The 27947-nt window shown below is 38.0% G+C and overlaps 1 protein-coding gene and 1 long non-coding RNA gene across 5 annotated transcripts in view; one reads left to right on the plus strand and one right to left on the minus strand.

Moving 5' to 3' along the window:
• The window catches only part of LOC136839305 (uncharacterized), a 70326-nt gene that overhangs the window by 8510 nt on the left and 33869 nt on the right, over positions 1 to 27947 (plus strand). For 2 of the 4 annotated variants that reach the window (XR_010853292.1, XR_010853293.1), the window contains exons 3-4: positions 12237 to 12533; positions 26397 to 26600. This is a non-coding gene — a long non-coding RNA (uncharacterized lncRNA). The remainder of the gene's footprint in view (positions 1 to 12236; positions 12534 to 26396; positions 26601 to 27947) is intronic. The other 2 variants (XR_010853294.1, XR_010853295.1) reach the window with 1 other exon arrangement.
• LOC136839680 (glutamate receptor ionotropic, delta-2-like) lies at positions 1887 to 11964 on the minus strand. Its single transcript, XM_067106033.1, has 8 exons — positions 11755 to 11964; positions 9403 to 9630; positions 6062 to 6189; positions 5488 to 5609; positions 4274 to 4499; positions 3273 to 3418; positions 2674 to 2776; positions 1887 to 2011 (listed from the first exon to the last, which is right to left on the minus strand). Exons 1-8 carry the CDS (start codon positions 11943 to 11945, stop codon positions 1887 to 1889), a joined length of 1269 nt encoding a protein of 422 aa, XP_066962134.1. The 5' UTR covers positions 11946 to 11964.

Below are 27947 nucleotides of genomic sequence, written 5' to 3' on the forward strand. Positions count from 1 at the left end.
TCCGAGGTGAAGAGCCACAGCATCAGGGTCATTTCCAGGAGGGAAGACAACCCCATTTTTTTCAGCTTCGGCCCAGATGAAGAGCCACAGCATTAGGGCCACTGCCAGGAGGGAAGACCATCCCACATTCTTCAAACCTTGTCCCAGGTGAAGAGCCACAGCATCAGGGCCACTGCCAGGAGGGAAGACCATCCCACATTCTTTGAACCTTGTCCCAAGTGAAGAGCCACAGCATCAGGGCCACTGCCATGAGGGAAGACCATTCCACTTTCTTCGAACCTCATCTCAAGTGAAGAGCCACAGCATCAGGGCCACTGCCAGGAGGGAAGACTGTCCCACTTTCTTTGAACCTCGCCCGAGGTGAAGAGCCACAGCATTAGGGTAACTGCCAGGAGGAAAGACCATCCAATTTTTTTGAGTTTCATCCCAGATGAAGAACCACAGCATCAAGGCCACTGCCAGGAGGGAAGACCATCCCACATTCTTTAAACCTTGTCTCAAGTGAAGAGTCAGAGCATCAGGCTCACTGCCAGGAGGGAAGACCATTCCATTTTCTTGAAACCTCATCTCAGTGAAGAGCCACAGCATCAAGGTCACTGCCAGGAGTGAAGACTGTCCCACTTTCTTTGAACCTCGTCCCAGGTGAAGAGCCAGAGCATCAGGGCCACTGCCAGGAGGGAAGACCATTCCACTTTCTTTGAACCTCATCTGAGGTGAAGAGCCACAGCATTAGGGCCACTGCCAGGAGGGAAGACTATCCCACTGTCTTCGAACCTCGTCTCAAGTGAAGAGCCACAGTATTAGGGCCACTGCCAGGAATGAAGACTATCACACTTTCTTTGGGCCTCGTCTCAAGTGAGGAGCCAGAGCATCAAGGTCAGTGGCAAGTGGGAAGTCTATCCCACTTTCTTCGAGCCTTGTATGAGGTGAAGAGCCAGAGCATCAAGGCCACTGCCAGGAGGGAAGACTATCTTACTGTCTTCGAACCTCGTTTGGGTTGAAGAGCCACAGCATCAGGGCCACTGCCAGGAGGGAAGTTCATTCCACTTTCTTCGAACCTTGTCTGAGGTGAAGAGCCACAACATCAGGGCCTCTGCCAGGAGGGAAGACTATCCCACTGTCTTCGAACCTCGCCTCAGTGAAGAGCCACGGCATCAGGGCCACTGCCAGGAAGGAAGACTATCCCATAGTCTTCGAACCTCGTCTGAGGTGAAGAGCCACAGCATCAGGGCCACTGCCAGGAGGGAAGATCATTCCACTTTCTTCGAACCTCGTCCCAGGTGAAGATCCACAGCGTCAGGGCCACTGCCAGGAAGGAAGACCATCCCACTTTCTTTGAACCTTGTCCGAGGTGAAGAGCCACAGCATTAGGACCACTGCCAGGAGGGAAGACCATCCCACTTTCTTCGAACCTTGTCCCAGGTGAAGAGCCAGAGCATCAGGGCCACTGCCAGGGAGGAAGACCGTCCCACTTTCTTCGAACCTCATCCAAGGTGAAGAGCCAGAGCATCAGGGCCACTGCCAGAGGGAAGACTGTCCCACTTTCTTCGAACCTCGTCCCAGTTGAAGAGTCATAGCATCAGGGCCACTGCCAGGAGGGAAGACTAGCCCACTTTCTTCGAACCTCATCTGAGGTGAAGAGCCACAGCATCAGGGCCACTGCCAGAGGGAAGACCATCCCACTTTTTTCAAACCTTGTCCCAGGTGAAGAGTCACAGCATCAGGGACACTGCCAGGAGGGAAGACTAGCCCACTTTCTTTGAACCTCATCTAAGGTGAAGAGCCAGAGCATCAGGGCCACTGCCAGAGGGAAGACCATCCCACTTTCTTCAAACCTCGTTCCAGTTGAAGAGCCACAGCATTAGGACCACTGCCCGAAGGGAAGACTATCCCACTTTCTTTGAGCCTTGTCCGAGGTGAAGAACCACAGCACTAGGGCCACTGCCAGGAGGGAAGACCGTCCCATTTTTTTGAGCTTCGTCCAAGGTGAAGAGCCACAGCATCAGGACCACTGCCAGGAGGGAAGACCATTCCAGTTTTTTTCGACTCTCATCCCAGGTGAAGAATCACAGCATAAGGACCACTGCCATGAAGGAAGACTGTCCTAGGTTTTGAGCCTCACCCAAGCTGAAGAGCCTAGCACTGAAACCTCTGCCAGGAGGGAAGAATTTCACAGTTATATAGCCTCATTCCAGTTGGAGAGCCTCTGCATCGAAAATGCTGCAGGGAGGGAAGACTGTCCATCAGTTTTACTTCCTCGCCTCAGGTGACTTATTTCATTACTGAGAACAACTTCTCCTGCTGGAAAATCCCAGAATCGGATAAACTGCCTAAAGGGAAAAGCATCCCACAGTTGTATTGCTTCACCATTGCTGGAAAGACCAGCATTGGGAACATTGCCAAGAGGGAAGACTGTCCCATAGTTTTAGAACCTCACCCCAGGTAAAGTGTCCCAGCAGGAGTGAAGGCCACCCCACACATTTAGAGCCTCCTTACAGTTGAAGAATCCCACCATAAGGAGTACTGGGCATTCAGAACACAAAAACACCAGCAGTTTCCTCATGTACTACACTGATATTCTTAGAGAGATCGTTGTCATTTTAGCTAAGCTTAGAATGAAAATTCAAAATCAGAATATCTATATTTTATTAGAGGAAAAGTTTATAAAAATACTCGCCCGTTGTACTCCAGCGGGAATGCTAGCAACAAAACTCTTGGATCTGTCTTTGTGATTGAATAGCTCCCAGGTCTGTTTGAAAAGCCCTCCAGTAGCGGTCTGCAAAGACACGATTTTTTTTTTTGTGAAAGTATACATTTTCCATGCAATGTGCGCTACATAAATTTGATCATGTCCAAGTAAACATAGCTGATTTATCTTTGGTTATGTGTGAAAGAATAATCATTTTATGAAAAGAAAAATCAGTACCATTAGAGAATACGGCTAATTCATAAATAATTCTATTGCTCTTGGTACTAAGTGTACATCGAGCCTTGCTGTTTATAGTGTGCGCACAAATTATGCCATCTACCCTCTGTGGGCACCACACTTCACCTGGGCACGGTGGAGGGGATACGAGAGAAAGATGTATTAGACAGCAAACTTGTGGGCACAACATGAGCAATGATGCTTGATGGAGCAATGGTAGATGTAGAAGTACATTATTGTTTTATGCCAAATGTGTAAATATCTGTTATTTTTTCTTTAACTACGTCTCGGGATAATTATTTCATGGATCTGTTATGAATCAGCTTTGCTTGTAGGGTATACATACCTTGAAAAAACTTTCATAGTTACTGCCTCCCAAAGTACCAACGGTAAATCCTTCCTTGACGGCTCTAGGGAGGTCCTCTAGGGAATCTATGGGAGTTTCGTAAGCAGGGACGGCCAAGCCAGCTGTCAGCATACCTGAGTATAGGGCTACAAAGAGGAGTAACCTTTTAAGGTGGATAATCCTTTTATTTGCTTCTCACAAAATTTTAGTCTGGTTAATGCAGCTTTCGAGAGCTGTCCTCACAAAGTTTTAGGATTGTGGTTGACACAGCTTTCGAGGCTCGTCTTCCAATAGTATTTTCACTTTCAAGTTAATTCAGCGTTACTGATAAGCCTGGCTAAAAATTTGAAGTTCTTGGTAAATTCTGCTTTCAAGTTATTGTACAGACAAGGAAGGCATGTTGATCAGGTCCGGTTGCACGGTAGATCCGTTATCATTCTAAACAACAATACGACCTTCACCCTAAAGGTGGCAAATGATGTAAAGTTCTTGAAAATGACACTAATTTTTCAGTTAGAGCTATCAATTAATAGTGAAAGGCACATCAGATATTTAAGTGAAAATGATTTACAAACTCATTATACAGATTTCGTGGTTGCGGTGCTCAAAGTTGTAAAATCAGTTTCCTATGCATTATATTGTGATGCTAGTGTGTTGCAGTGACACTCAAGAATTGCTTAAGCCTTAAGAATGCAATACTCTCCCATAGAGTTTGATGTTCCTTCCTTGATACTACTGTTTTTAGTGATTACGCAGAGGTGGCATCTTGTGAATCATCATTTGTTAGTAAAGTGGAGATAATTTTAATAAAAAAAAATATTCGATTTTGAATTCAGTGGATGCCAGATCTGATGGAATCATATTTCTCAGGGTTGTTTGAAAAATAGATTATCAGATGTGATGCGTTCGCAGTCCAAGCAAAAATGAAATCTAGGTCTTGTTATGTGCAATGTAACATTTTCAGTTAAAGACTAGTATTATGTTTCACATTCCAGAGTTACCTGCATTTATGAAGCAGAAGAAAAACCAGGATAAAAGGACAAGTCTGACTTGCAACGAATCTTCATTTATACAGGATCCCTGATTGACAATACTTCGAAATATGTTAAACTGAAACCACTGGAAATCAATCTTCACGTCGGCTGCCACGAGCTTATTTAAGAGATACGAGACCGAGTATACGACAGGTCCCATCAACAAAACAATCGAAGTAACAAAAGCCCAAATCTGTTTCAGAAAGAAGAATGTTATTAGGTGGAATTGTCTGCAAAATAACAAATAATACTCGTAGATGTTACAAAATCTATATATTTACTTAGTATATTAGACGATCGTTAACTAGAGCAGTAGCTGAGATAACAGCAACAAAGATAAGTAGGATAATAAATTATGAGCATGCATACATATCCCAAGATATAAAGTAAACGCCACAATACTTGAACATATACTTCAAACCAAAATGGACAGGTATTTAATAAGATGATGTTGATATTTGCTGAGGTACAATATTATTTGTGCCTTTAAGGTTATTAAAGAAAAGATAGGATTTGTGAGTGAACCGCTGATAGAAGTCCATAATGTAGACGTGAAGGGTTGTTGTTCATCGTAGATCAAAACAAAACCACAATGAACTACAAGGGGTTGGGGGGGTGTGAATTAGTGAGAAATGTAGTGATACAGAGATGTGAAAAAAGGCTAAATTGTAGCTTATTCTCATGTGAAAATGGCCAAGACTTTGTTGCAGAGGGATGGTCAGTGACGAAAACTGGGAAAGAATGGCTGATGGAAAGGTTACATAATCCAGATGTTTTGTGGGGGAGGATGGTGGGACTTACTGAGAAAGTGCTGAAATGGCCAGCTGAGTCAATTATCAGACTCAAGAGACTTTTGTATGTTAGAATTTCTGTTCATGGAAGGTGGAGGAGAATGACATAGACTGTGGGTTGAGGCGCTTGCTTGTTGCAACGCCAGATACAGTAATAAATCAAATAGTTGATAATAATTTGGTTAACGTGGATGTTTACTAAACTGCAATGAATTTGCAGCAATTCCGAGTGAAATGCTTCCGTTATTCATTACGTTGTGAATGGTTGAGTGTGGCAGTGGATGCTGATTGTACGTGAACATGTGTGATTAAAGCTTATTAAAGTTGGAGTGTAACAAAACGGGAGAGAAATGAATCGTGTAAACACCATGTGACCAGCTGTCTTCATACCTGGGGTGTAAACGGGCTGAGAATGGCAAGAGCCCTGTTCTTTTCCTTTGGAAATCTTGACATTAATAAGTATCTGCCACTTGAGTAAGGAAAAGCGAAGTCTACAACACTCTCTCTGGTCTCTGTAGTAATAAAGCAAACAATCAATAGGTAGTCCTGTCCAAAAAACATAAGCGTTGAAAGCTTTCATCTAGACTAGAATCTGCCCGTGTCCTGAAACAATGCAGTTTTAACATAATTGCAACGACGCTGGTCTTCTGATTATGGAATAGGTATGTAGGTAGCAACCATATCCTGATACCAAATTGTTCTTTATGATAACGAGTACCAATGTTGATTTCCATGTCTGTCAAGGCTGAGGGAAATTTGATAGGGGATTTCATGCTAGTGGTGACATTATACTTCTAATTCTTTATCCGAGTTCCTTCGTACAGAAAATTTTATTTTCGTTGAGATTCGATGCAAAGAATGTTTCCTGCCTCTTTGTACTAACAGATCGTAAGCATCAGTTAACAACTAGAAATTACACCAAATTAATTACTTTCCTGCAGCAACAGGTAAGAAGAAAATTTACCTGAAATGGACAACGCCGATAATCCAATAGCAGCTTCTCGCCTAGCCACCATTCCAATGATTCCCGTTACGTTCCCATCCGGCAAAAGATCTCCCCATACATTGTCTCGTGGAAGAAATGCTTTGTATCTGTTCGAGAAATTTAAACAGTACAATGAGAGAAACGAGATGTGCCATGCAAAGTTGGAGACCATCGCTCATATTCGTGCTGTGTTCATGAAGGCCAGTATTGACATCGAAATTATATGCAAATTGAAGAAATTATGAATATGTGAAAACAATTATCATTACGGTTTGATAATGTATACTCTTTATTAAAAAAAGGAAATTTGAGAAGAGACAACGATATACTGCGTGTGACGTTTACTGTTTTTGGTGCCAAATTGGCCAGCAATTGGAAACCTGAATGACTGCTCTGAGGCGCCTGAAGTCAGGATCCCCTGGAAACGCCAAAACGGCCGATTCGCAGTCAAAGAGGTTCGTAATAACTCTGGTCCTCCAGGTGGACCAAACAAATTACAGTACACCAAAAATAGACCAAGAAGAAGAGGAAAATAATAGCAATCTAATAGCACCACAAGGATTAGAAACGAAATGATAAGTCATTATGTATTTGTTTTACCCACAATGCCTCAGCCAACCTACCGACTCAATGTAGTAAGCCGATGAAAACACGTCGTCTCACATCTGAGGCTCACGGTGTCTGCTTTCAGTGACCTTGACTAATTGTGTACAATATCTTACAAGTTATTTCCTGATCATTGACAAAGTGTGTGGTGTCGATTGCAACAGTCTGAGCGGGAGTAGGAGGAGATATATATTCAAGTTATAAGATTTCCATTGACATATACGACTTTGATAAAACAGTGTATTCATATTCATGTCTGTCGTCGGGTTTGTAGAATAAATCTGAAAATATGCAAGTTTATTCTCGTCACTTCAGTGCAGCAGGCTACATACATATGAGGACAAATTTAAGAGAGCTCGTCAACAAACCTCCACTCACAATACAATTGGTGAGTGATTCAGGTTGGTAGCTAATAAACCCTTTTTAACGGCACCATATGTAAAGTCACAGTTTTGCCATTAACACCTAAAAGCATCATTCAGACTAACCAGTAACCGGAGATTGCGCAATGTAAAGCAGTATGTATGTAAAAGTTTGCCCAAGATACGTATCCTACTGAACTAATTGTGACTTAAAACTGGTCAAGTGGAGGCCCCTGGAGCTAGTCGTGTATTCATGACTACTACTACTATTTTTTTTTTTAGATAAATTTAACAACATGAACGTTTTGCCTTCGTAACTAGAAGGTACCGAAAAAGCTGTACAGAATACTTCATTTTGCGATGTAGTGAAAGGAAGTGATTATATATTAATTTAATCAGATATTTAACGGACTAAATGTTTTGTAGAAAATCTTTTCATAGAATCCACGAAAAATAAATTGGAGTTGAGATTTAGTAACAAATAGTACTAACATGACTTCTCTTGATCTGAAGTTCGGAAAGCCATCTGAAGATGCAGTTTTATTATTGTTTTTTCTTAAGTAAAGAACGGCGATATCAGAAGAAGAATATCTTATTCCGTATAAACTCTGTCTTGAAAAGCCTACAGTAGGTTACCAGGAAATGATGTTTCAATAAAAGGTAAAAGCCGATGACAGGCCATTACCAAACAGACCAGTTCAAGTCCATCGAGCGTTCAATAACTTTACTGCATATTTTCCTAGCCATTTTTTTCGAGAGAAAAGGTATACATTAAAATATTTTTGCCGTAGAGATTTCTTTGTCCCCATTATTGCGCTTGGTACCACATCAGTATCGACTGGTTTGGTATAATACGAATGGTGAAGAAGAAATCAATTTTATTGAGAACTCTCTCCTTCCTCAACTACTTAGTATTAATTTTTTCTTTAATGATCAAGAACCACTGACAAATAGCGTGACAGAGAACTAATATATATATATATATATATATATATATATATATATATATATATATATATATATATATATATATATATATATATATATGTAATTATATTATATTATATACTGTATGTATATATATATATATATATATATATATGTAATTATATATATATAAATAATATATATAATATATAGGCCTAATTTTGGCTCAAACCTAATGACGTCATAGAATTCATTACTTTGTAAGGGACCGCATGGCGGTCCTACGGGCTCACGTGTGTGCGAGTTAGCCATCGGACGAAACAGGACAACAAGCATCCCGCTTTATAAGCAGCTAATTTTTATCAATAAATCACCGCTTCAGCGGCGATCGCTCGAAGGAATGCAACTTCTACCATACAATATTCCTGTCTATTTTTCTCTAACCATTGTGGTCTCAATTCATGTACAATCACCACTACTTGCAGTGCCATGCAAGCATTCCGATCATGTACTCATAATGTTCCACCGAATCTTCTGTATCAGACTGCATGGATGTTTCTGTTTGTGAAGACGCCAAACGTCTCGCCATTTCACATATATTATGCTACTGCATTGTATTCATTAATCTGTCTCGAATCTCATGCAATTGGCCATATGTGGAATTTTCTGGCCTTTCCATTGATATATGTTTTATCATTGTATGTCTATTATGCCTCTCACAATCGCCATCTGTTTGTCTGTCGACAAGAACAGATGTCCGAAATATAATCTGTTTTGACTTGTCTGTGTGTAGAAACTGCATTGCGGCTCGCGCCAGCCAAGAACAACTTCGAAGATTCTGTACATTCATTCAGTAATGAACCAGTAATAAACTAGACAACACCCAGCCATTATGTCACTCAGTACTCTTCCTTACAACTTCACGGCAGTTACCTATCCTTTGCTCAAGTTTTAGAGAATAGTCTATTTTTTACGGGCTATTCTGGGAGCAAGAGCCCGTGCCGACAAGTTGCTGGCTTAGTATTTTACAGTCTATCATTCCTGATCCTTTGCACCAAATAGAAAAACACACACACACGCGCGCGCGCACAAATGATGTAAGGGTGGCCTATTATGAAGACCACTGAGAGAGGTGGTCTTGGTATTATGCGCTGTGCTGGTGAAACATTTTGTTACTTTTTCGATATTTTTTTTCGATGGAACTTAACGGGAAATGGGAGAAACGTAAGCATTGGGCCAAATATAAAAATAACGAGGTATGTGGTACTGGCACCGATCTAGACAAAAAGATGTTATTTTCCCTTACTAGGCATGAGGGTCCATTAAACATTAGCTTGTGCAAAATAAGTCTATACCGCGTCCTCTTCAAGATGCGATACTCATCAGACCAGACTAACCCTACTTGGATTGTCGGAAATTACTTACGAAAAATTCAGAGCTGAACTAACGATGTTGAATATTTGTACGTCAAAGCCTGAGACAAGCTGAACGCTCCCGTCAAGAGGACTAGGTTTGCTCAGTTGGACCGCCAAGAGGATTTCCTTGACGGCCAACTTTAAATGGCGTCCACTCAAGTTATAGGTTTCTTGCGGCTCTGAAGAAAGTATCTCCTTTAAGTCTTTTGTACTGTCCCACCGGCCTTTCTTCCTGAATCTGCAATAACGAAATCTTTGGTATAGAATTTTTCTTGATCTCTTTTTCATTGACTCTCTCTCTCTCTCTCTCTCTCTCTCTCTCTCTCTCTCTCTCTCTCTTCTCTCTCACACACGCTCGCGCGCGTGCGCTCAAAATACAGCGTTACAGTAAAATCTTTCAAAATGTCACAGTATTTATTATTATTATTATTATTATTATTATTGTTGTTGTTATTGTTGTTGTTGTTGTTGTTGTTGTTGTATTTTGTGGGCAGTCGCCCATATTTCCCTCATTTTCTCGCGCTTATTGTTCTTTTTTTTCTATTCTATCCATTCTCTTTTAATTTCTCTTCCTGCATCCAATCTTGTTTGTCAGTAACCACACGCAGACAAGAACGCTGTTGTAATTGTTGACTAAGGTGGTTTTATGCCAGCACGGGCTCTTGCTCCTGGAGCAGACAGTGTGTCGTTACCAACCCAACAGTAAGCTATAACATCGGTCACCCTCTTTTGCTGTTAATCTAAAAAGTAGGCTTAATTGTGAACTGTTTGGCCTAAGTTGTCTCGGGCTGTCAGTCACTAGGAATTGGACTTTGTCTTCCAAAAACAAAGATAAGTGGCGTCTCTGTTGGTTGTGAGAGTCCACAAGTCCACATTAGGCATCTTATAACCTTCTTACACCTTACCTTCCGTAATCTAAATCAGTCACTACTATAGTAGTCTGATGGCTGAGTGCATCAAGTAATGTCTCCCATTTACCAATCTAAAATGGCTAATTGTGGTTTAATATTAACTAGTTAAAAATGCCCTGTGCAAAATCAGTGGTCCAGTGATCATGTACAAATTTCGTCTTTGGTGATAACATAGTCCCAAGAATGTTTTTCTGCGTCAAGTCATTAATGCGGATTGCTGCTTCAGTCGTTATCCAGACAAGTTTGTAGCTTGAGTTTGTGGCTTGAGTTGAGCCAGTGGCTTGCCAAGGCTAAATATGAGAGACTTTTTAGACTTCATTATTCTGCTGTTTGGTTCTTAAATATAGACACATTTAGATGTTCGACCCGAATAAAATAAATTACATTATTGTTATTACTCCACGGCTGTTTCTTATTAACATATATGTAAAGCTGTCTTGCATCGAACACTGCATGGGTTTTCAGATTTTTCAAAACGGGACAACACTTAAAACCCTAATGAAAACAGATTGATTATTCTGTTAATCAAATACTTATTCCTTATTTTAATAAACTTTTCTAAAAACTATTTAGGATAACGTAGATTATTAACACCTTTTTTTAGTGGACTCATCTATGTACTTTGGGATACGGATTTTTAGAACCCTCAGGTTTGTAAAGCAAAATGCTGATAATTTCGTATTTTTGTGAATATACCACAACAGGCGCGCTTATGATTAATTGTTAGTAGGTTTTCTAAAGATGTGGTATTCTCATTGTATAATTTCTTTTTGTAATGTAACTATTACGGTACCTAATCGTTCACATTACTATACCACGCCATCTGAGACGACCATATTGAAGGGACCATAAAAAAAATATACATATATATAATACACACACACACACACATATACATATATATATATATATATATATATATATATATATATATATATATATATATATATATATATATATATATATATATATATATATATATATATATATATATGTGTGTGTGTGTGTGTGTGTGTGTGTGTGTGTGTGTGTGTGTTGAATGAAAATATATATTTCAATGTTTGTCTTTATTTTACACTTGATACTGTTTCTGGAAGTGTGTAACCTTGGAAATGTTGGCAAAACCACTTACTCCCAACTCCATAAATCCGTTACTCATTTGTGTAGGTCAAAGGACGGTGGAATTGGAGTACATGTTGCTGTTCTTGGTCGATTAATCAGGCATTATGCCAGAATGGGCTCTTGTTCATACGAGAAATGCGTCAAAACACACACACAATATACAAAAAGATGGGGGATAACTGGAATGTTGACGGCAGTGTATGATATAACTACAGTATTGAAACAGGCAGACGGATAAAAGAGAGACCATGCATTTCTATTAATTTTACATTGTTTGTTTGTGGTGGTAAATTCTGAAGGAACCATGTAACAAAAGTAGGATGACTTACCGAGTAATTCCGTGCGTATCGATTGAAGGAAGATAGTAAATCAGATCTCCGTCAGAACTCTTTACAAAGATAATAACTTGAGTGCCTTCGTTGACAAACTCTTGAAGCCTGGCAACGCTGCCATGGGCGTCGCTTCCTTCCATTAGCAGAATCCAGGTGACCAAGTGAGTCCTCAGCATTTTGTTCCTCATCTGGTGACATTGAGAAGCTATAGACATTGGGTTATGACTTGACAATAAACTATAATGAGAATAAACATATAAATATATATATATATATATATATATATATATATATATATATATATGTGTGTGTATGTGTGTGTGTGTGTGTGTGTGTGTGTGTAAAGCATAGAGGACTTCCTCCTTCTCCTCCTCCTGTTAGGTGGCTCCTGAAACCTTCCAGGCTACCAAATCCTACATTTATTTTATATATATTTCTTCAGTCTTTATGTTTATCTATAATCATTCTTCTCTACACAGGTGGTTTAACTGTAATCATTCTTCTCTCAACTGGTGGTCTGTGGCAACTATCGATAGAGCTGTAACTGCACCATTTGACTGTTCATCTGTTGGAAGACGAATACTAGTCTATGATTTTCCTTACGACAACCATGGCTCTTCTCACCTTTTGGAAAATGTTGATTATATTGTCTGGTGTGTCCAGAAGCAGCAGGAAGTTGTTCTTCTCAGACAGAGTTAGCGTCTGGAGCAAGGTCTCCGTCTTTCCGTCATTTTTGAAGTTAGTTAGTATGATGAACTCCGCAAATAGAAGTTCAGGTAAGCCGTTTATTATCTCTGTAGGAAGAACAGTGTGTACCATCAGTAATTGGACTATTGTTTTTTTTATACAAAAGCATCTTGAGTAGAATTTTTATACCATTCACGACTGTGGTTTTAGTTATTAATTTTACGATTTCTAAAAAAAGGATGGACAAAGCCTCATTTAACATATTCCTATGAATACAGGGTTCGTCGTGTCACTGTTGAAGAAAGGAAATTAATTTTCATAAAGGAAAAAATATACATAACCATTATTAAAAGTTGTGTGTACTTCAGCACGTTTTATGGTGGGCGTTCAGAATATGCAGTGAAGTGCACATTATTTTTTTCTTAATTTAGATGTAATGCGGGTTTCGACAATCTTGTTGCTAGTATTAAACAATAACCCAACGCTGGGAAATGAACTTTTAGGCTAATTATTTCAAGCAGCCTGCTTAAATTTAATTAAGAAACGGCACTCCTACCTTACCTTCATATTCATGACTGTATAAAAACGTAAGGCTTCTTTTGGTCTTCTTCACTATAGCCATGATCAGTTTTATGACGTCATGTGCTGAAACGTTCCTGGTGGTTGAAAAATGAAATTGATGAAATATTTTAAAGTATTCATATTTATGAATATATGAAGAGTAGATGAAGAATGTTACAAATTAAATTTATCCGTGGATTTGTATTTAAATTATTGTAGAGATATTCACAAATGCTCACAAGAAAGACAAAAGGGAATAGCTTTTGGGAGCAGTCAGGCCACTCTATAAAGCCTTCGCGTACCTGTGGCTTTGGCCGAGACTGGGGATTTTCTCGATGTCGGAAAGATTCGCACCACGAACGGAATGTTTCCCCGTCAGGTCACTGGAGCAAGATCCCGATGACACCCCCATGAAAACTAGGACTAGAAATCAAAATAAAAATGAAAAGAGGGTTAACTAATGACGACTACGGTTAACTAATGATGACTACTATATTGCACTTTAAAAAAATTCCTTCTAAGTAACAGTAACGATAAACCGGATGACAACCTTTTCTTATGTAGTTGTGTTCTAATCTTTTGATCGAAGTATAAACTAACTAATGCGAGAATTTACTATCTTTTGAGAAGCCTTGCTTGAACTGAAGCCACTTTTAGAAATTGTGCATTAAAGACATACGTTTTTTTTCATTCCATTATGAATTTCAAATTGACGGATGAGCAACTAGTTTAAGAACTGCTAACTTGTTCATTTTTGGCACAGGACGATAACGACCAATCAAGAAGTATCTTGCTTAGATATTCCTGCTCTTCTTAAAGCGCTGAATGGCTCCAAGTGCCCCAATGCTCGGCGTTATACAATAGTCTAAATTTCGTCATTCAGTACAGTTAAGCCAGTCAGGAGTCTTTGGCATAAATCATACACTGTTTACCCCTTAACAGCATTTGATATTCTATTTTTTTTCATGATGGGTCCCACCATTTACTGATGTGTTTTTATGTATGAGGGTTATTGTGAACTTACTTGCGCACATAGAAATCTTTGTAATTGGAAGCATCTTCTCCAAAGCTTAAAGAATGAATCTGAAAGAAGAGAAAAAACGAGGTGAAAAAAATGAAGAATATTGTGGGAGACATATTGCGTTTACCTCCGTTTTCTTAAGGGTGTTATGGTTTTGGCCTTGGGTTGATGGTTGCAAGTTTCCACAATTGAATAACATGTATACTACGTGCGTATGCGTATTTGCACGAGTGCGCAAAGTAACCCCCACCCCACCCCCAGCTCACAAACTAACTCATTACATTGCATTATGTGGCTTCTTAAAGGTTCAGTTTCCCATGGGAACTCGTGCAAATACGCATAACGCACGTATACATGTTACTTTGCATGTAAACTGTTGCAACAACGTAATCGCGTTTGTTGTTTGCAGTCTGATGACCTTGAGTCTACTGATGCCCAGAAGTAACTTGTCATTACCCGAAAATCGCATAGTGTATCAACTTGTAAAGGGTGAACTAAGAGATTGTTTTAATATTAGACTTGATGTCTCAAACTGACGTCACGGCGCTTGAAATCATAGATGCCGAAAATGCGACACATGGGTATACGTTGCTGATTCCTATATGATAAATATGTTGATTTAACTTGCCATCCTTATCCTTCCAAGCGTGATTTAACTTGCCATCCTTATCCTTCCAAGCGTGTTTCGATAACTAAGAAGTTGCATAAACATTTGTAATAAATATTGTTCTAAGTTTATGATCTGACAGAAGCCGAATTTATTTAATAACAATTTATTATTACCGATCAAAGCATGTACAGTACAATAGATGGATTACACCAAGTATAGTGTTAACTGTTGTAAGGAAGTGTAATGTTATTTGACTTTTACTTCAAGACTAAGTTGGCTTAATACCTTTCATTGTACAAAAACTAGTCGATTTAATTATTTATTACTTGTCAAATATGAGCAATAGCTATATTATATCAAGTAACGCATGCTGCTGTAGTAAATTTTCCTGTTATTTAAGCTTTACGTTAGATGTAAATAGGTTTAACACTCTATTTTACAAGAATCAAAAATTAATTTATTGTGCATAATCCAAATTTAATATTTCTTCATTTATTACAAGAAAAATTTTATTTGTTAGCCATATTTAAATGATGGAAATTTAATCTTTTTAAGTAAAAATTTATTTAAAACCAATATTATATGATAGAACATGACTTAATTGTTTTCTTATTGGGAAATAAATTTTCATCTTTTTTAGGAAAAATTAATTTAAAGTTGATTTTGACTATTAATTTGGGTAATTAAAATCAGCTCGAAAGTTTACTAAGTATGTAACGTATTTCACTTAACTTTTCTATAGTAACTACCTCCGTAGAATGTTTCAACTAAAAATTCGACAGAGTCCAGGCTTTTAATGGGAGACCGGTAATGAAAAATTATTTGAAAGATTATAAACAGTTTTAAGTTATACCTTTTAACTCTATAATTTTTATCATTTTAATAATTTTTGCTATTTCGATTTTTTTTTTAATTTGAGGTAACCTAACCATAAGTCAGTAGTGCGGATGCATAATGAAATCGTTATTGTAATGTAGGTGGTCATGTGCCCTTACTTTTTTTTCGCATGTTAAACACTTCCCTAGATGTTGCCCTGTTAGGTTTGCAATAAGAAAAAATATATGCCACAGATTTCTGTTAAACTCGTGCAACCCTGATAGTATCACCCGTAAAATCTCTTGCTATGGATGGTACTGGTTTTAAGTCAGTTGTCGGATTATGTAAATTATTTTTTTCTTGAAGGATTTGAATTTTTACAAATTTTAGGTGAAAGTGTTGGGACTGACTATAAGCAGCTTCTGTGTACTTATTTTGGCCCGGTGCGGATTAAAAGCAATTATAAGGAAAAATTACTTTTTTTTTAAAGTAGTTTCTACTTTTCTGTGATATTTCTTAAAATTTAAGCCGACGGGGCTGGCAGGATAATAAACTTATTTAGTCCGAGTCTTGATAAATGTAGAATATAAAAAACCTTGGCTTAAATATTGAAGACTATTCGCTGTCGGTTATTTCTTCCTAGTTGTACAATTTACAAAATCTAGTTGGTGAAGTCATACTTATGAATGTAGTTTTATAGCTTCGCTGTCATTAAAATCAAGGATGTTTAGTTTTACAGCTTCAGTATCAGATAAAAAACAATTAAATTTCTATTTTTTGCAAAAGCAATTAATTCCGTATATGCATTTTTTTAAAAACCTTTACAGGGCTTGTTTAAGACTGCTGGCTTTTCAATGCAACTATCTACTGCTTCAGTGTTTCTAACTTACTGTACAGTGGACTCTTAACTTACTGTGGACTGCGCATTTTTAGCGTCAGCCGTAGATTTCTTAAAAAATGGTGTAAAAACGCCATTCTGCAGATAAAATGTTGTCAACATACAAAAAGACTTCTCTTCGCTTGGACGTGAAAACGAAAAGGTTGGGAAATGTAATGAACACCTGCAAGTATAAACTGTAAATCATTAACAATATTGAGAATTTCCGCAAACGTAAATGCAGTACTTTCAAGATCTTTGAAGCAGGTAGCAAGAAAATGACAAATCACTATTGGTTAGATGTGGATGACTGCAATCTTGAAAAAAGAAATACTCTTCATACTCTTGATATCTCAAGCCGACATTTCTTTGATTGTAATCGCTGTTGAGCAATACTCGGAAATTTGAATGATTCAGAGGACTTGGAACCTGGTAATCTTTGTTTATTGTCCTTTCACCTAAATCTTGAAAGACTTTTATAGCTTTATAAACAACGGTGTTTTGACAAAACGAATTCTTTGGGTTCTGGGTGGCTTGTCAGTTTATCCTGTACTAGGGGATCTCTGACTAATAAGGCTCAGTGAATAAGAGAGTGCGTATTTAGGCAATATTATGATTAGGAATATGAAACTTATTTGGAAAACGTCAGGACTTTTTAGATCTCTTGGTACCGGGTCATTGTCAGCACAATAAGGTAGAGCATATTCGATCAGTTTTGAGATGTTTTAGAAATCTTTGTCTGACTATCATAAAAAAAAAACTGTTTATCTAATCTGGTCAAAGTTAGAGGTTACCAGGTAATACTAAGCGAAATGTAAATAGACCTCACGTTAATTGGTCAGCGTCAAGACAAAAGTTATGCCTATTGGTCAGGCCCTGTCAGTTGTGAGATTTACCAGTCTCATTATAATTACTATCAAGATTCAACTTACCGAGGGAGTAAGAGTAGCCGATATCAAGTCGACCTGGGCTGTGTCAAGGCTTTAATGGGATTCGTCGCGCATTTGACGCATGCTCTGTTGCGCGTGATCTTCCTCTCTTGATTTTTGTTCGACTTTTTTTTTCTCTTTTATTGACCTATTCTCGTTCTACCTATTCTTTTTTTTCTCTAATTTACAGGTACTTGCAATCTTGTTCAGTCTTGCTTTGTTTGTTAGTGTACAATTTCATTTAGTTATACATTGTTAGTTTTGTTTACACACATGTATATATATACATTTATATATGTAAATACCGTATATGTACACACACACATATATATACTCATATGTATGTGTATGTGTGTGCATATTTACATATACATATATATGGTAGTGGGTTAATGTGGCTTTTCTTAGCAATATTAACAATATTAACTTCAGGGCGTGACGTCCCTGCCTACACGAGTTAGGGTAGAAGAGAGACTTTGGCCTTGGCAGGCAAGTTGGCAACTCTCTTAGGAGAACAACACTCCAAAGTCAAACCAGCGGGTAGAAGGGACTCTTTAGCCTTGGTAGGCAGCCCTTCTAAAAGAAGGTTACTTTGAATACAAACCTTGTTCTCCAACCTTGAACTTTGCCATAGCCATAGGTCTGTGGCTTTCCATGGTCTGGGGTTTGAGTTTCCCTTGCCTGAGGGTGCAATCAGGCATTTATCCTCTTTTTCATTCACTTTCCTGTTTTTTTCGAAAAGTGTGTAAGACAGGCTGATGAGAAAGCGGAAGTTGCTTGGTGGACTATCAGAAAAGTGCTTTCGTCCTTACCTAATCTTCTTCTTCCAAGCATTTTATTTCCAAATCCATCCTGACTGTCCTCTCCCAGTAGTTGTGGCAAACCTGGCTGATTTCTTTTGCCTTACAAGGTGTGCCGGTCCCACCTTGTCGACCAGTTGCTTCAGCACTTTTTTCAGTGACATATGGTCACGTTTATACTTTAAAAGGATTTTTTGTAAATAGTGTAAATACTGTTGTTGTTGATAGTATTGTTTATTGCTCTGTTGATTTTTGCAATGGTACTGCTGTTATGAGTCTTTTTATTAGTTTTGATACTGATTTTATGTTGTTAATTTAAATTCTTTCGGGAGACATTGAACTGAACCCTGTGCCTGTTATTCATTACAGTAAGAAAATTGCAAAGTACTTTACTCAAATATTCGGGGCCTAAGGTCAAATTTTCTTAATCTGCAGAGTTGTGCCTGTAATTACGATTTAATGTTTTTATCTGAGACTTCCAAGTAGTAACAAACCAAAGGTTGAGTTTTTAATCCCGGGTTTGATGGCCCTGACTTTATTTATCGTCGTAACATCCCACATGCGCGTATGGCTGTATACACTTAGTCCGGGCGACCTATTTATCGCCAGAAAAATTTGGAGCGTAGTGGTCATGAAGTTCAATAAGTCTTACAATGTTGACGTATTTGCTGTTAACTGCATCCAAATATTGACGATTCTATATATGACTGTCTTTTGGAAAGGATTACTGTAGTATGGCTCACCCTCAAGATTCAAACGCTTCATTCGTTATCTGTGGAGACTAAATGCAAAGCACAGCGAGTGGCTAAATTCAAATCCCACAGATCAACATGACCGGTCTGCTGTTGAGTTCTGTGTATCCTCCGATTTTGTCCAGTTAACTGAGGAACCCACTCACATTTCTGGTGGTAGATTAGACCTCATATTCACAGATGTTCCAGCTATTGGCAAGTCCAAGTACTTTGAATATATAGGCACTTCTGATCATTGCATCAATTAGATGGATATCTGCCAGTCGGTATATTCCTAATGCCACCGTTAGAAAAACGGTCTGGTTGAAATCTAGAGTCAGTTGGGATGCATTATTGAAGATTGTCATCCACTAAATATTTCATTAGATCCAGATCACAACAAGTTAAATGAAATGCTGATGGCTATTTTGATAAGATATGTCCCAAAAAAGGTCAACAAATTAGGGCAAATGACCAGCCATGGTTTGATGGTACATGTAGACTAGCCTACCATGACAAACAGACCAAATTCAACGCATGGGGACGAAATCGTTCAAATGAAAATTACGCCATTTTTTGTCGAGTCTCGCCGTGCTGCTAATAGAACTTAACACAGCTGAGAGAAATTACAATAATTCCTTGAAGGGGGAACTTGAAGGAATTACTCATCCTCATCTGTGGTAGACCAAATGGCATCATTTATCTTTGGGTCAGGCTCGTCTTCCATTCCACCACTACTGACAGATGATGGTAGATTGGTTACAGGCCCTAAGGAAAAGGCTGGACTTCATCGAACTTTTGAAGCTAAAGCAATCAGGTGAGGATGTCCCTCTCCCTGATACTAGTCAGCCTGAGCCTATTCTTACAAAACTTGCATTTCGCTCCGGTTATGTTAAGAAAATTCTGGACAATCTAGATAGCTGGGGTGGAGAAGATCCTGATCTCTTCCCTTGTTTTTTTTCAGTGCTTCTAGCGCGTTGTCTCTTAAGATTAGTAGATTCTCTAGATTTTTAAGTTGGCGTAGTATCTTTGCGGATGAGCACAAGCTTAGTAATACAGTACCTGTTCAAAAGAATGGCATATCTGCAGAAACTACAGGCCAATCTCTATTCTCCCTGCACTCTCAAAAGTTGCTGAATAACTTGTTTTTAATCCTCTGTATAAATATGTGGAGTCTAAAGGATTGTTAGCTGATAGTCAATATGCATATAGGAAGCAGTTAGGTATCTGCGATGCTCTTTTAGTCTTGACATGCCATTAGCAAGGGAACCTTGATATGGGTTTTGAGTGCAGAGTAATTCGGATAGATCTTAGTGTTGCTTTCGGTTTAGTAAATCACAAGGCACTTATTTATAAACCCCAGAATCTCGGAGTGGATGGATATGTTTTAGGATTACTTAAAGATTTCCTTATAGGTATAGGCAGCAGCGAGTTGATGTGGACGGGATCTTTAATGAACCAAGACCTGTTGTGTCTGGAGTTCCACAGGGTAGTATTCTTGGTCCACTGCTATTTTTAGAGCATACGAGCGATATGGTTGTTGGCCTGGAAAACAAGATTGTTCAGTATGCCGATGATGCAACACTTGTGGGTATAGTAAAGTCTCCACTTATGAGAAATGAAGCTGCCCTCGGTCTCAGTCGGGACATGGACTGGATCTGGGAATGGTGTAGTCGGTGGGGTATGTATGGATGTATATATACACCTTAAGTACCGGAGGTCGAAGGCTGTTCCTCGTTGGGCGTGTGGGTTCCGTTCTCAGCTAGCACTCTGCTGGCCGCGAGTTCGAATCTCCGACCGGCCAATGAAGAATAAGAGGAATTTATTTCTGGTGATAGAAATTTATTTCTCGCTATATAATGTGGTTCGGGTTCCACAATAAGCTGTAGGTCCAGTTGCTAGGTAACCAATTGGTTCCTAGCCACGTAAAATAAATCTAATCCTTCGGGCCAGTCCTAGGAGAGCTGTTAATCAGCTCGGTGGTCTGGTTAAACTAAGGTATACTTAACTTTTCGTGCATCTTATACAAGAAAGTTCTGTTGCAGGCAGTTACAGGATATTATATATATATATTATATATATATATATATATATATATATATATATATATATATATATATATATATATATATATATATATATATATATATATATATATATATATATATATATATATATATATATATATATAAATAATTCTTCACTGTATTTGCACATAATTTTCCACATAAAAGCTTTTGTCCTTTTTCTGGATAAACGTGACTGCCTTGTGGAGGTACCGTGTACTTATGAGGTCGAATAAGGTAGTCCGGGATAAGGTGATTCAGAGGCAAATTTGATCAAGTACTTCAGAGGGGAAAAAGACATTGTAAGTAAGCGTAAAGAGAGAGCTATTACTGAGCAGATGAATCTCATTAGAAAAAGAGACAATGGGAGATTGTTTTGAGGAGCTTTTGATTGAGGAGATATAAGTTGAGGATATTAGTAGGACTTTAATTAAAAGGTTAAATGGTTAAAAAATGTTCTGTAAGTATGAATAAGAGGAATAATCCCCCCCTCCCCTGTATAGAGGGAAAGAAGACTTAAGGAGCACAGATTATTTAGTGTACCTGAAAAGGTGTAGACTAGGGTTGCTTTTGATTGAGAAATTAAGACAGTTAACAGAAGCACTGTTCAGAAACATTGCGTGGATTTAGACGGGGAACGCGTGTAGATCAGTTATTTATTACGATATTTGTCTGAGGAGCTTGTGAGCAAAGCGAAGCGTATACGGTGCTACAAGAAGCTTGTGATAAATTTGCAAGTATCTGGATATGGAAGCGTGACTTGTTATTCGAGTGGATTTGAGACTGGGTATTCTATCCGAACGAGTGATGTTTAGTTGGTCTTATAAACTACAAGCTCGAGAGCACTTGCAGGTTATTGGTCAAACGGACAGTGTATTTTGGGGAGGTTGATGCTCTTTTGATGAGCTTCCAACGTCGGAATACGAAGGACCTGATGTTGTGACATTTTTTCAACCTATTAATTGCCCTCCCTATGTCCTCAGCTGACACTTCCACAACCGTTCTCAAATCTGCACTAGCCCCTTTCATTTTTACGTAATTGAGCTCTACATCTCATGTTTTCCACATTCGAACAATCAAGAATTCACTGACAGGTATTAACATTTTCAAAAGTGATCCAGGAAAAGGAAGAACAGGTCAGAAGATCAGAGAAATCAAACCGTGCGAGTAGTGCACAAAATTCAAACCAAACCGAAACATTCAACAACGGGAAAACACATGTAAAGCTAAGTGTGAGGACAATAAAGTTACGATCAGGAATCAATCCAAAACCCAGAAAAACGGAAGCGAAATGAATCTAGAAATACGAAGAAGTAAATGAAGTGAAGTGACTGACACCAGAGACAAAACTTTGACGCTGAAAGACTTGGGGTTCTGTCGAGATTTCAGTGTGACGGACTTGTCCTGAAGGTCAGTTTTCGTCAAGTGACTCTCGACGACAATTCTGATCGCTCATGCGAGGCCCACTTTTATTTGAGGATGGTAATTTCTTATACCTTCTTTGAAATTAAAATTTGTCATCCCCTCTTTAGCAGTGCAATAATGACGCAACTGTATTGTCATCATTACAATGTTATATGTAACTGACAAGATATGAAATTCGGTTAACCAATTATATTTTGCCAGAAAAAGGTGCAATCGTTTTCCAGTTATTCACCTTCGCGAGTTCGCGTCATCAAGGAACATCGGAGATCAATATCATGTTAGTCACTCTTGTCAGCTTGTCACTGCCAACGACTGAAAGCCTGAATGCTTTTGCTTTGTACGTATCCACCTCGTAAAGATCAAAGAGGATCCCTAATAGAAAAATAAACTTGTAATTTTGTAAAAAGAGTCGTATTAACAATTCAAATGTTCATCGTAAAGAACAATCCAAGCCCAAGTTGTGTGTGTAATAACGGTAAAGTTTTTTCTCACCTGTATCATGATTTTTTATATACAGTAATTATAAATCACGTGTTTGTCATTTTCGTTTTAGAGATGTCCATTTAGGGTATCCTGACCACGAGTGAAACACAAGTGCTTGGAGGGTTTGACTTGTTCTGATTCTAAGAATAAAGCAGTATAATGGTAGAGTTCTCTTCCATACTGTACTGCTGTAATAGAACACAATACAACCAGCAAAATAGTACTACTGATTGTAAAAGGCTTCCGTCATGTTTTACATTTGTGTTGAATACTTAAATTTTCTAGTGATTGAAATAAATATAAAAAAATTAACACGACTTACTCATCACGCTTTTGTAATTAGTTTAGGGACGTCATTTCCTTTTACTAAACTGAAAGAAGAGAAAGTCAAGTTTAGCGTTGTTACTTCGAGTTATTAAAAGTCAGAGTTAATTTATCGAGGCTACCGCTGCATGATGTTCCGTTTTCTGTCATTACTTAAGACCTAATTTCTATACCGCTGCATGTTTCGTTTTCTTTCGCTGCTTAAGACAATTGATATATATTTCTTTTACATCGTATGGAGTTTTTGCTGTCCCACATCTTCAGTTCTAAATTGGTACCTTGTCTGTCCACCATTCAAATGAGTCGAGCGCCATGAAATCATGAAAATCGGTGTTCCGACATGGCCTTTAATGCGTAATTACTAACCTTTTGAACACATTCTGAACGCTTCCCCATTAAGCATTTACTGGCTCAATATTTGATGGTTCTAATTTTTCAAACCGGTGTTTTTGAGGGATGTCGTTTAAAAGACTTTCTGATTATTATATTTCACTTCTGGTTTGGAATACTATTATTATTTCTGTCATTAATGATAGTGGCATTGCTACTGCCAGTAGTACTCTTATTACCTCCATATGTTGTTGTTATAGTTAATTCTGTTATCGTAATCGTGATGATTCTTTAATGTGAGTTTGAACATTGTTAATGAAAATTATTTTTCCAGTAATAATATTATATATATATATATATATATATATATATATATATATATATATATATATATATATATGTGTGTGTGTGTGTGTGTGTGTGTGTGTGTGTGTGTGTGTATGTATCTATTACGTATAAACCATTTCGCCGTCATTTCTAATTTCCATGTAATAAGAAATAAAATCTCCAAAGAGGCTCAATCTACTGCAGCTTTATTCTGGAATTCAAGTCATTTACCGTCACTCTCTAAAGTCGTGCAATAGGTTTCATCTGTTGAAAAATAATAATAATAATAATAATAATAATAATAATAATAATAATAATAATAAAAGTGATTATAACAAATGAAGAGTTCTAAGTGTGACCGGTCAGTATAGTCATCGAGCGTCAGTTTGACGAATAATAACCTTTAGGACACGTCCGTCGTTTTAGGACCTCTCCAGAATTTTACCCGCGATGTCAGTCATTTACCGAGTCGTTTCATGTCATATTCATCTTGTTTCTCGTTCCGTTTAGCTTCGTAATTTCTCTGATTTTGGATTGATTTCGATTTGCAGTTTTATTTCCTTGTAGTTGTATTTTATTGATCGTTGTAGTGATTTAAAATAATTTTGAATTTTGTACATTATTATTTTTTTATATAGTAGTTGTGCAGTTTTCAGCCGTAATACGTAAGGGGAAACCGAGCGCAGGAATAAGGTAGAGAGGAAAATGAGAAAGAAACGGGATCTAATTGCGTCAGTAAAAGCAAGAAGGTGAACAATTACTTTAGGGAGGAAAAGTTGTTTGGCAGGAAAGTAAATCCAGAGAAACTGGCTGAAAGCAAATGAATCTCAGAATAAAAGGTGCAGGCAGAGAAAAGTGGGTGCTACTTTTTCGTGTTATCTACGCGTCAGCTACTCCGAGGTGCTAGTAATAAATATCGTATGGTAAATGTAAAGTGACGGCCGGACGAAGATATCGTATATTAATATAATTTGTCGACCACACAGTATAGAAGTGGGTGGATATAATACTTTGATCCCCGAGGGGCTAGTACTAAACTCGGAGTCCCAAGGAGCTTCTGTTATGTTTAATACTTTAGAACCTCGGAGCAGGTGACCCGTAGATAACAAGCCAAAGTAGCACCGAAAAGTGAAAGTAGTCGTGGATTAATGAGCGAGTACTTTGAAGATATGATGTAGAAGGTAAAAGAGAGGCGCAGATGACTAACGCAAGAGAGGAAGAGGTTGTGAAAATGAATGTTTAGGAGGACAGTTACTGATACGAGGTTGTGTGGAAAGATACCAGGAGTAAACAGTGTGATCGAGTGACTGGTCGATACTCTCAAATTTATTACTAAGCAGGGTCGTATCCCCTCTTGAGAAACTTATAGCAGTCGTTTGAATGTGGGGAATGTGTTACTGATACTTTGTGTATCCATTCTGGCGACCTATGATCATTGGCATTTCGCTAAAGATTACTAACAATTACCAAGAGAAACTTTATATATATATATATATATATATATATATATATATATATATATATATATATATATATATATATAATAATAATAATGATCAATGTATTACTAACAATTACCAAGAGAAACTTATATATTAATAATAATGATCAACGTTTGTTAATAATTATCATCTGTTTTCAATAATCTCCTGATTAGCAGATTTTCTCTTGCTCTTCCCAGGCAAAAGCTGCACAGTTTAATTTAGATGTTTTACTTTGTTTGGTTTTATGTAGGCTACAGCCCTCCACAGGAATAATTCCCTCTCTGGCGGGCCCTTGTACGTTTTCAAAATAAGGTGCTTCTCATATTTTATAAATGTCTTTTAGTGTTTTCTCGTAAGTATTGTAGCTCTTGCAGAATAGGAGAGTCTTTAGTTTTTTTTTTAAATTTGATTTCGTCTTGTATTAAATTACATAGAAGATTACTAGTCAAAGCCATGATCCATATTATTTTTCACCTTTGACACATTCTTTATATATTGTGCACTTATTGCCATCATATGTTTTATGTTTATTATCACTATATATGACCTTTCTTTACACAGTTTTTACACTTGAAGATGTTGCTAGCACATTCGATTTGATTTGTGATTATCACCACATCTAGGGCAAGCTTGGTCATTTCTACAATTTGTTGGGCTGTGACCAAATTCCTGACATTTGTAGCATTGATAGGGCATGTAACAGTCGTATGAGAATGATCAGAAGTTACAAAAAGAGAAGTTAATAAGCTGGTCATTGTCTTTACATCTAATAAAACAAGCTTTTGGTAAAAACAAGCTTTTGGTAAACTCTTACACAAATTCATGTGTCTGGCCCATTCACCATTCTGAACTATGGAACACGCTTATTAAAATGAACTGTGAATTGGTTCGGTTAAGACTGGTATATAAGACGAAACAAAAGTTTCTTGCATTAATCTAGGCAAATGAAAATTGATATCTTAAATTAATTGAATTAAAGGAACATTCCAATTTAGTCATTATGGTATTTGATAGCATTTGTTAGCAAGAAATTTGAGTTTTTCAGGTAATAAAGTTGTATTTTTCATAATGATTTATTCGTCTATTTCTGCCCGTCTACAGTTAAAATGAAAAGAAATCCTGTAGTAAAAAATAAAGTAGAAAATTAAATGACCTCCCATGTTTTCAGGAAGCAACAACAGTCCTTAATATTTTCCTGGGAGAGTGGTACCATAGTGACTACCGCCCTGACGTCCAGACGATCTGGTACTTTACTGTACGAATAAGTTTCATTGAAGGGGAAGCACCCTTGTAGTTTACCTGTAACTGTCTGCAATGGAACTTTCTTGTAAAAGATGCAGTGAACCACAGCCTCTGACCTCCGGTACTTAAGGTAATTAATATTGTTTGTATGTCTTAAAAGTAATGGCAGCCTGTGAAATTTAGAATTGGCAGTGCAATAATTTTTTGGGGTTGGATAGAGGCCAGCCAGTTAAGGACCCGTCACCTAGGTTATGTTAGATTAGAGATGGTTAGGTTAGGATGTATACCTGTAACTGGCCTTGCTACATTTGCATACTTATAAATTTTTAGGTCATGGATAATGTTGACATGTATGAATTATGTATGTATTTTTTCGACAGATTGTGTGGTGATATTTGCATTTCCTGCCTTTTTGTGTGGTGCATTGCACTTCTTTCCCCACCCAAAGAGTACTTTTTTCGGTAAAATTATAGAACAGCTCCGCATGGGGTATTACCTTGAAAATTGACATTTTATTATATTTTGGTTGCTTATCAAGAATTGACCGTTATTTTTTGGCAGTCCACTGTAATTAACCTCAGAACTGATATGTTATTATATGCTGGGCATCCTGGAATGATATCACACATGCCCAGTGTTTAAGTTTTGGTAAAAAGTGGTTTCCTTCACTGGGGGTTCTGGTGTTCTCTGCCCCCCGGCTAAGTAACACAGCCTACTAGGTTAGGTTGGTTTAGGGTACAGTATTTCTATAGGAGAGGACCACACCAGTTTTTGTGTGTTAAAGAGCTTAAAATTCTGAAACAACACTACATCTGTGCTTCAGTATCATTAAATAAGTGAGGAAAACCCTTACAACCACCAATCTTGGGGGACCACAGGTGGGAACTGGGGGTTTTGGGTGGGAGAGACAAAGTTGATGAAAAGCTGGGGAATGTAGGGGAAAATAAGCTAATAATAAAACCATATGTAGACTGTTGCGCTGTGCACGCACGCCATGGGTACCATGGATATGTAAACTACCCCTAGTTCCTAGAATTACAACTGTGACTTACCCGACTATGATGGAGTATAGTGTAGCTGCTGCATGTAAGAACGAATGTGGACAAGCTGAGGAGTCGCTATGATGAATCTTGAAGTATGCAGTAGCCAAATAACTTATGAAGTGAGCCTTACGACACCCATACTTGGGAAGTAACTCCTTGAGGTTGCACCACCTTTGTTCAGTTGTATTAGTATGGGCACCTGTGGTGGGGTCCACAAAATTGATACTATGATTTACCGTAAGGTGCTTGTACCTCTCTTCCTCCAAGCAATTATATGCTCTCCAGCAATCTAAGACAATAGTAGTTCCCTCATGAATATTGTCTTCAATAACACGTAGTAGGGTTTTACAATCCCTTTGCTCAACAGGCACTACAAAAAATTCTTGTGATTCTCGGCAAATTTCGCCAAAAACCCACAGCCCTTCAATTATGCG

Source organism: Macrobrachium rosenbergii, chromosome 6 (genome assembly GCF_040412425.1).
Source record: "Macrobrachium rosenbergii isolate ZJJX-2024 chromosome 6, ASM4041242v1, whole genome shotgun sequence".
Classification (NCBI taxonomy): Eukaryota; Metazoa; Arthropoda; class Malacostraca; order Decapoda; family Palaemonidae; genus Macrobrachium; species Macrobrachium rosenbergii.